At 39.7% G+C, this 10,689-nt stretch overlaps 1 protein-coding gene across 1 annotated transcript; it reads left to right on the top strand.

Annotated features, from left to right (window-relative positions):
* The first annotated feature begins 7,431 nt into the window (after positions 1-7,431).
* Positions 7,432-8,152, top strand: LOC110882200. Its single transcript, XM_022130281.1, has 2 exons — positions 7,432-7,498; positions 7,692-8,152. The coding sequence occupies exons 1-2, from the start codon at positions 7,432-7,434 to the stop codon at positions 8,150-8,152; spliced, it is 528 nt and encodes a 175-aa protein (XP_021985973.1).
* The last annotated feature ends 2,537 nt before the right edge of the window (positions 8,153-10,689 follow it).

Raw genomic sequence — 10,689 nt, forward strand, 5'->3', positions numbered from 1 at the left:
TTCCTCCTCGGTGGTATCAATGGGACCCCCCAAGTAGTGTTTCAATCGATGACCATTTACCTTCCACGAACCTTTATCAACTTCGTCATACAACTCGACAGTACCGTATGGAAACACCTCCTTTACCACATACGGTCTGGTCCATCTCGATTTCAACTTTCCAGATATCAATTTCAATCTCGAGTTAAACAAAAGCACTTTATCACCTACCTTAAACTCCTTCAACCATGGCTACCTCCTATCATGCAACGCCTTAGTCTTTTCCTTGATGCTTAAAGATCGTTCATAGGCGGCATCTCTTAGGGCCTTTAACTCATGGATTTGAAAGAATCTCCTCCTTGCGGCTTCGGTAAGGTCAAGGTTAACAGTTTTCAAAGCCCATAGTGCTCGATGTTCTAACTCTACCGGAAGATGGCATGCTTTGCATACACAATCATGAAGGGTGTGGTTCCTAACGGCGTTTGTAAGCGGTGTGGAATGCCCATAATGCATCATCGAGCTTTTCCGACCAATCCTTCCTACTTTTTCCTACCGTTTTTTCTAAAATACTCTTCACCCCTCGGTTTGCATTTTCTACTTGGCCACTAGTTTGCGGGTGGTATGCGGTAGAAAGACGGTGAGTGACCCCGTAGCATGCTAATGCCTTTTCCATGACGGAATTGCAAAAATGCTTACCACAGTCACTTATAATGGCTTTAGGAACTCCAAAGCGTGTGAATAACTTCTTTAGAAACCTCACCACCACTCGGGCATCATTTGTAGGCAAAGCTTGAGCTTCCACCCACTTTGAGACATAGTCAATGGCCATAAGGATGTACCTATTCCCCCTCGATGCGGGGAAAGGTCCCATGAAATCAATGCCCTAAACGTCAAAGACTTCAAGAACTTGAATGGGATTTTGGGGCATTTCATCCTTGGATGAGATGTTGCCGGTACGTGGCAACAGTCACATGTCTTAACGAACTCTATGGCATCTCGAACTACCGTTGGCCAATAGAAGCCATTATCAAAAACGTTTTGTGCGGTGACATTTGGCCCGTGATGGCCTCCCGTTAAACCCTCATGCATATGTCTAAGGATATCCATTCCATCCTCTTTCGAAACACACCTCCTAAGCACTCAATCACCACCTTTCCTAAAAAGGTACGGGTCATCCCAAATGTATTTCCTAGCATCCCTAAGAAACTTCTTCTTTTGTTGGTAGGACATACCCTTCACAATGTCACCATTTGCTAAGTAATTTGCCAAATCCGAAAACCATGGCAACCCCTCTACCTCGGCTCTAACAAAATCTATGGTTTCATGAGGAAAAGTGTCACCTATCGAGTCCTCACGAACCTCCTCTCTCTTAGGATCCTCTAAGCATGACAAATGGTCGGCGGCTACGTTTTCTGCTCCCTTTTAATCCCTAATTTCGATGTCGAACTCAGAGAGCAAAAGAATCCATCTAATGAGGCATGGCTTGGCGTCTTTCTTTTAGAAAAGAAAGCGCAACGCGGCGTGGTCGGTGAAAACGGTGGTTTTGGAAAGCACAAGATATGAGCGAAACTTATCAAACGCAAACACTACGGCTAAGAGCTCTTTTTCCATGGTGGTATAGTTCTCTTGAGCATCATTTAAAGTTTTGCTCGCGTAGTAGATTGGATGGAAATGTTTCTCGATTCTTTGACCCAATACCGCACCTACGGCATAATCACTCGCATCGCACATGAGCTTGAAAGGCAAGCTCCCATTGGGCGAAACAAGGATAGGGGCACTAATGAGTTTCTCCTTCAAAAAGTCAAAGGCTTTGATGCACTCTTCGTCAAAGACGAAAGGTACATCATTCTCTAGAAGTCGGGTCATGGGGCGCGTAATCTTAGAAAAATCCTTAATGAAACGCCTATAAAAGCCCGCATGCCCTAGGAAGCTACGAACGGACTTGACAATAGTGGGTGGAGGCAATCTACTTATGGTATCTATCTTGGCCCTATCCACCTCTATTCCCTCTCTAGATACTTTGTGACCTAAAACTGTCCCCTCCGTCACCATAAAGTGACATTTCTCCCAATTAAGCATGAGGTTTGTTTCTATACATCTCTTAAGCATCCTATTAAGATTATGAGAACACTGATCGAAAGTGGTACCATAAACCGAGAAGTCATCCGTGAAGACCTCCATAGAAGTCTCAAGCATGTCTTGGAATATAACAACCATGCATCTTTGGAATGTAGCCGGAGCGTTGCATAACCCGAAAGGCATGCGGCGATACGCATAAGTGCCGTAAGGGCATGTGAAAGTCATTTTATCTTGACCATCTGGTGCGATTGGGATCTGAAAATAACCCGAAAATCCATCGAGAAAACAATAGAACTGTTGACCCGCTAAACGCTCCAACATTTGATCAATGAATGGTAAGGGGAAATGGTCTTTCCGGGTGGCGTCATTCAACTTGCGGTAGTCGATGCACACACGCCAACTGGTAACGGTACTAGAAGGGATTAATTCGTTCTTTTCATTCATGATTACCGTCATCCCACCCTTCTTTGGGACAACTTGGGTCAGGCTAACCCATGGTGAGTCGGAAATAGGGTATATCACCCCGGCATCTAACAACCTAAGCACTTCCTTCTTAACAACCTCTTGCATGTTCGGATTTAGGCGCCGTTGAGGTTGCACCACTGGCTTATAATCATCTTCCATGAGTATCCGGTGGGTACAATAAGCGGGGCTTATGCCCTTGATAACCGAAAGTCGCCATGCAATGCAGTGCCTTCCCTATTCTCTCTCAACCCCCTTACAACCTACCCTTATTCCCCTTCCTCTAACTTAGACGAAATAATGACGGGAAAATCCGACCCCTCACCAAGGAAAGCATACTCTAAATGGGATGGGAGAACCTTAAGCTCTAATGGGGCGGGTTTCTCTATGGGTGTACTCTCGATCTCACTCTTCACTTCACTCAACTCTAACACTTCGGGGACCCAATCAGTCACGTCCCCTTCCTCATTCTCACTCACAATCTCCTCAACTTCCTCAACTACCTCATATATCCTATCCCCTATTAGATCAGCTCCACTAATATAGTCAAAGCAATGGTCGACACATGATAGGAAAGACTCTATGAAATAGAGCGAATGACAAGGACTACTAAGATCGTCGGAATCGCTAGGATGTTCCATGGAACGTGCTATCTCGAAAGTGACTCTCTCCTTACTGACTTGGAGTGTAATTTTAGCTTCGAAGACATCAATGATGGCCTTGGCGGTACACAAGAATGGGCGTCCTAGAATGATAGGAACTTTCTCATCGGCTTCCATATCAAGAACGACAAAGTCTACGGGAAAAACGAATTTGTCCACTTTAACTAGAAGGTTTTCGATTATGCCACGTGGATACTTCACTGATATATCGGCTAAGGACAACGACATGCGTGTAGGGGATAACTCCCCTAGGCCTAACCTCTCATACATGGAATACGGCATGAGGTTTATACTTGCTCCTAAATCGGCTACGGCCCTACACTCGTATCACTCCTAAACAAGCATGGAATGGTGAAAAGGCCCAGAACTGTCAATTTTTCCGGGACCTTGCTCAAGACTACGGCGGAACATCCTCCACTAAGGGGAATGTTAGAGACCTCTCTTAACCTATCCTTGCACTTTAGAAGGTCCTTTAAGAATTTTGCGTATTTAGGCATAGATTGAAGGGCCTCTATGAATGGAAGGTTGATCCTAAGTTGTTTAAAGATCTCTAAGAATTTCCTGTACTCTTTAGAGTAAGTTTAGTTTTTAAGACCGGACGGGTATGGAGCACGGGAAATATCAACAATGGGTGATGGAATGATTCGTATGGATCGTTTCTCTATGCTACTCTCGACTTGAGGCCCCCCGGTGTGTGCGGTACTTGCTGGGATTAACCTAGATTGCACTTTACCGGGAGTCTCCATCTCAATCTCTTCATCTACGGGATCCTCATCCTCTACCTCTATACTCTCAGGTCTCACTACCTCTCCTAAGGTCCTACCATGACAGGTCAAAATTACCTTCAAAGTGCCAGACGGGTCCAGCTTTGTATTTCTCGAAAATTGACCGGGGGGTCGTTCTTGCAATTGGCGTGCAATGTCCCCGACTTGCCTTTGAGGGTCTAAGAAATTAGAGTTATTCTTGAGGAATGTGGCATGTTCTTCTAAAGTACGTTGGGTAGCCTGGTCCTTAACCACTAGCTGGGTAAGAAGGTCCTCTATCCTAGATAAACTACTATTTGACCCCTCATTCCTAGGCTGACCCTCTTGGTTTGACCCCTCACTTCTAAACTGCCCCCCCTAAACCTGAACCTAAACTAGCAAACTAACCTGATTGACCCGAACCCCCACTAGAATAGAAACCTGGCCCCCTGCTTTGATATTGGCCTGATGGGAACCCAGGGGGATTACCGGAAGAGCGGTAATTGTTACTACACTAGTTAGAGTTACTATTATTAAACGGATTACTTGGACCCCTATTTTGACCTGCGATGTACTCTACCTGTTCTAGGGTAAGTGTTGGACAATCTACGGTATCATGACCACCCCTACAAACTTCACACCTATCGACCTTTTTCTTAATTTCTAACAACTCTTTGGTGATATAATCAAGTTGAGACGCTACCTTTGAATCCGAGACAACCTGGTTTACTCCTCGGGAGGATGAGGAAGTAGTAACAGGAATGGTTTTCCTGCTAGTAGCACTATGATCTATATCAGCATGAGCAAAGCTCTCAAAGAGATCATTATAGTCGGCTACAGATTTCTTTCCCATAAGATGGCCTCCTGCAGATGTGTTGAATCAGGCCTTACACTCGGGGGTGAGACCATTGTAAAATTTTTCTACCAAAGCCCAATCAGACAACCCATGTTGGGAACAACGTGAGAGTAAAGTTTGAAATCTCTCCCAAGCTAAGTGATAAGGTTCGTCAGGCTCCATTCGGAATGAATGGATCTGATCTTTAAGGCGAGATGTCTTCGCAGGTAGAAAATACTTCGCTAGGAAGGCATCCCTAAGTCCAGCCCAAGTGGTAAAAGTACCTGCCGGCTGCGAATCAAGCCATGTTGCTGCGCGGCCAGCAAGTGAAAATGGGAAGACTTGGAGATAGCGGGCATCAAGATTAACACCTTAAATACCGAAGGTGCTGCAAAGACGGGTGAAACGGTTGATATGGGCGGGCGCATCCTCATCATCACGACCGTGAAACTGATGAGAGTTGTTAATGGCGGTCATGATGTATGAGGGAATTTGCCAGGACTTGTCATTTGTGATTTCGGGGAGGGTGATGGGTGAGTTTGCGGTAAAACCTGCAGTGCAACATTGGTGGACAGTTTGATTTTCGGCCATTTGAAAAAATGGTGGTGGACTAGGTGTACGGGAACGGGATGGTGGTGGGGTGTTGTGGGGTGACGACTTCGGGGTGAAGTCAAAGTCTGGTGGTTTAGATTGTAGTGTAGAGTCAGAAGGGGCAGAAGATGAAGTGGAAGATTTTCTAACCTGTGAACTAGATGTCGAGAAAGAAGACTTGTCGATCGGCGGCTTCACTGGTCCCTGAGAACGCGTGCGGGGCATTAACTGCAAAACCGAGAACAAACAAGTAAGACGACTCTAACAAAAGACTCTAAAAAATAAAAAGACACTAAAATTACTTGGACTCCTATGACTCAAAAACACACAAAAAGCACGTAAAGATATCAGATGAAATCCAAACAAAGTAATTAACGCAATTTCCAAGAGTCCCCGGCAACGGCGCCAAAAACTTGATGTGCTAGAAGTAGTTCAATAAAAATCAATTAAAATAAACCTAAAATTAGACTCAAGTAATAATCTAGACTCTCTAAACTCGACTAAACTACTCATCGGTAAGTGAATCGGTCGACTCTAGTAAAGAAAAGTAAGTCTGGATGTCGAACCCACAAAGACTCTAATTAACTACGTTAAGGACTTTATTTAGACTGACACTAACACTAAACTATTTTTGTGTTTTGGGGGGGGGGGGGTTTACGAAAATCCTAGAATTGAAATTGAAATAAAGCTAGACTACGACACAAAAAGGAACTAAAGTTTGATTCAATAGAGATTAACGACTACCTAGGCTAGACTCTGGTTTAACTAGAAATGGATTTCTAACGGTACTAAAGTGGTATGGAACCGGGATCTTAATGTACTAAACCCTAAGAAATCTCTACTAAGACCTCCGGACCCTTCTCAGTAAGAAACCTGTGAGACTCTACAAGGCTGTTATGAACACCGGTTGTTAGACTTCTTCTCAGTCCTCTAACGTCTCTAAAAGTGCCCTAATATGACAATCTAACTCTCAGCGCGAAAGTCTAAGGCAACTCTAGGTTCTAACTTGGTTTAATAGACACAGGTGTAATTAGGGAACTAAGATCGACTTCTCTCAAAACCTATCTTAGCTATATATCATACCGAGACCTACTAACAAACTCGAGCCTCTCAGTAACAAGTTAAGCAGAATACTAAGTTCTAATTGTATTTTAATTACTGTTTTTAAGGCTATCAGCCGATTTACCCAAAGATTACCCGAACCCGCACAGATACAAACAATCAACATAAACTCTTTATATGAAAGACATCCATCAAAGTTTATGTGAAACAGCAAATAATCAACAATCAAATCTAAATACGCATAGGCACCAAATTAGAGGTTCTAAAGTTATTTACTTTCAAAGATCAATCCATACACAAACAATAGAAAACCGATAAAAATCCAAACTTCATTAAACTTTCATCTATCCTAGGTAGTAACAAAGGTTCTAGCCAGAAAACATAGTATCCAAAATCAAAACACAAGTTTTAAAACAAGAATTCATGATCAAAGTATTGAAAAACAAGAAAACAATGAAAACCGGGAGATAAGACCCGAATGATCTTCTTTCCTATGCTCCAAGCTTTAACCGGATGATTCTTGTACGCCAAAACGCTCTGAATTACGTGAAATCTGCTCTTGAAATCGCCTAGGGGTTTTTAGATTCGTAATTAGGGTTTTTGAATGATTAATAATTATTTTATAGTAAACCCTGGATCATTAACGAACAATAGTCGCCCAGACCACCCGTCGCGTCGCGCGACGGGTAACACCTTCTATTATCGCGTAGCGCGACGGCAACAACTGCCAAATATTATTATTTAATTGCTAGCGGCACGCAACGGCATGAACGGGTCCTTGTGGCGCGACGCGAGGGCCCATATTCCACAGAAAGACTCGTTTGTTTCTCAGCTTCAGCATTCCAATATCTCTAAAAATTATTCTAACTGTTTCTAACTCGTTTCCCAGCAGCTAACTCTTCGTTTTTCGACATTTTTGACACCAATGACCTGGAAACACAAGATTCATTCAAAGTAACGAAATTCTAAACAGAACTAAACTAATGAATACGAAAAATGTACAAACTCTACTCGATAAATGGACGTATTTTGCAATACATCAGTCATCTTCCTCTTCATCGGGTTCGACGGAGACCATAGAAGCCGTAAAATATTTTAAAAACACGGTGGTAGCTGCGACACAACTAATTCTGGAAGAAGAAGAGGAGGAGGAGGTTTCGTCATAACCACGAAATAGGAACCCACACATCGAGCGAGACTGAGAAAGTTAGTTATATTTTTATAGCGTTGCATTTTAGTTTTAATTATAAGTTATATATTTTTATTTTTATCGTGTAGGTGCTCACGAAAGATTAGTCGTCGATTACTTTGCCGACGAGCCGTTGTACTTGGAGGCTATTTTTAGACGTCGTTTCAGAATGAGTCGTCGACTTTTCTTACGTATAGCCGACGATTTAGCCGCTTATTACCCGTTTTTTACCTTGCGACACGATGCTAGAGGCAAAATGGGCTTCACCACCTTAAAGAAATGCACTGCGGCGATTCCTCAACTAGCTTATGGGACGGCAGCCGTTGCTTGGGACGAATACTTAAAGATGTTCGAAAGAACTGCTAGAGAATGTTTATACAAGATTTGCAAATTTGTGGTGAGGCTCTACAGCCAAAAATATTTGCGAAAACCGAATTTCAATGACGTCCAAAAATTGTATCAACACCACCAAGCAACACACGGTTTTCCAGGCATGCTCGGGAGCATTGATTGCATGCATTGGCCATGGCGGAATTATCCTACCGCTTGACGAGGAATGTATACGCGAGGCGATCAGGGACATCCAACAATAATTTTAGAAGTTGTTACGTCTCAAGACCTATGGATTTGGCATGCTTTCTTTGGGATTCCTGGTTCGAATAACGACATCAATGTTCTACAAAATTCCAAGGTTTTTGTCGATGTTATAAAAGGGATCGGTCCTGATACGAGGTTTACAGTTTCGGAAGTGGAGTACAGACGCGGGTATTATCTTGCCGATGGAATATACCCATAGTACTCTACAATTGTTAAAACTGTTAGGCATCCGCCAGATGAAAAAAGAAAGAAATTTGCCAGGTTTCAAGAAGCGGCTAGAAAAGATATTGAACGGTGTTTTGGGGTTCTCCAACAAAGATGGCATATTATTGAAAACCCAGCACGCGCTTTTACACCCAAAACGTTGCGATACTGTATGTATGCTTGTATTTTACTGCATAACATGATCCTCGAAGACGAAGGACATGCAATTTGTGAGTATGACGAGAATGCGGTGGAGCAGAATAATGTTTCGGTTAGCGAAGAACAATAAGATTTAAACAGGTTCTCGTTATATAACGATTTCACACATGCCAATCTTCAATCAGACTTGATCGAACACATTTGGAATCTCAGAGAAAACAACGAGTAGTTTTTTATTTATTTGTAACTTTAGGCTTTTTTTAATGTAACTTTAGGTTTTTTTTTTTTAATGTAGCTTTAGGATTTTTTTTTAATGTAGCTTTAGGATTTTATTTAAATGTTGTTATAAATATATTATAATATTATTGTTATCAACTCTTAAAATAGACTGGCTTCTTCTCCAAGTTTTCTTCTTCTATATATACTACATTGTATCTCTTGTATTGGACACACCTATCAATGAAATATCAGCTTTCTTCTCCCTACATCTCTTTCTCTTATTGTTTGCTATTAGGCTAGTTTCATAACACGTTATCAGCACGAATTGCTTTTGAAGTTGGATCAAATTGCTTATCGGTTACTTTTGGAGTTGGAACTGATACAAGTAAGTTTTATTTTAACTTTTAAAAAAAAAAAAAACTAGTAATAAAGGACAGAATATGAAGGAGATAAAAGTTCAACCATGCCGACGATTAGAGGTAATATCCATTTTTCCCTTGATCTGTTCATATTTTTAAATATGAAAATAATTACACAATTAATTCAGCTTGTTTGTTTTGAGTAGTCTCAAACATAACATGCTATATTAGTTTGATGTAGTTCATTGTTTCAATAAACGAATATTTTGGTAGTAAAAAAATTAATATATTTATAGTAAAAGATTTTATTTGTATTAAGTTTATTTAAAATGTTGATTTTTGGAAAAGATATTTTTGAACATCTTTTGTATTTTATTTTAATTCCAAATATCATAATTAATTTTTACTATAATAACTTATTATATGAGATTAAGTTGCTACATTAATAACAAATAATTAGTTGCATGGTATTATGATTTAGGATTTGATTAGTAGTTTATATGTACACTGCAAGATGCCTAGATATACACATTATTTAAGAGATTGCAACTTTCAATTTGTTCTTAAATCATGTAAATTTTATTGTTGAGAGATTCTTATTTAAAAATGAATTACTAGTGATTTACAAACTTGCATTATGAATTGCATATCTATTTACATGGAACTCTAATTTAAGATTCAAGATGAATAATTTCAAGGTGTCTTTAATCATAGTATTGTTATTTTATTAATGTCGTTAAAACTATGAATATTTGGTTTCTAGGAATTTGATGAGATAAAGGTTTTGCAACTGGGAAGATGACAAACAACCAAAGATGATTTTTTATTGTTAGCCTCGGTGAAAACTAGGGAAATCAGGATGGTAACTTTTCTGTCACAAAGATATAATGTCACTTTTTCCATTAAGATATAAGTTTTAAATTATTTAAATAAGTTTCGAATTATTTTAAAATCTCTGTTTTCAAAATTTATAAACTTAAGTAATTTTAAAAGTAATGTTGTCGAACATGAACATGAAAATAGGAAAGCAAATGACCATGGGGGGTTTCTATATAATTATACATGTTGGAATTAATTAGTCTATTTCACATAGAGATAACTAATGATTTATATATTCCCATCTTATTTTTAATTTATAGATAGTGGTATTTGTTTTCTTGATATGGCATTTGTTTTCTTGATATCTTCATACTAATTAGGTCAGTTTTTATGATAATTGCCTTTTATATACATGAATAAATTTATTGTACGAAACATTTTTTTGGTAAAAGATATATTCGTAAGTTAATTGAGATCCTTAGAATGAAACAACAAAATTGATTATCATAGAAAAATAAGGTTATTTACAAGTAATAAAGGCAGACATGTTAAGTATTAAAATATCATGAAAATTTGATGGAGATATTCGTTTATATTAACTTAAGTGATAAATATTTGTTGTATTACATTTATATTTAGATATACCATGATATGTTGATATATGAATTACATATTTATTTGCTCCTAGCGATGTACAGTTCCTATTTCATAGTACAGTTCCTATTTCATA

The sequence above is a fragment of the Helianthus annuus genome, chromosome 10 (genome assembly GCF_002127325.2).
Source record: "Helianthus annuus cultivar XRQ/B chromosome 10, HanXRQr2.0-SUNRISE, whole genome shotgun sequence".
NCBI classification, from domain to species: Eukaryota; Viridiplantae; Streptophyta; class Magnoliopsida; order Asterales; family Asteraceae; genus Helianthus; species Helianthus annuus.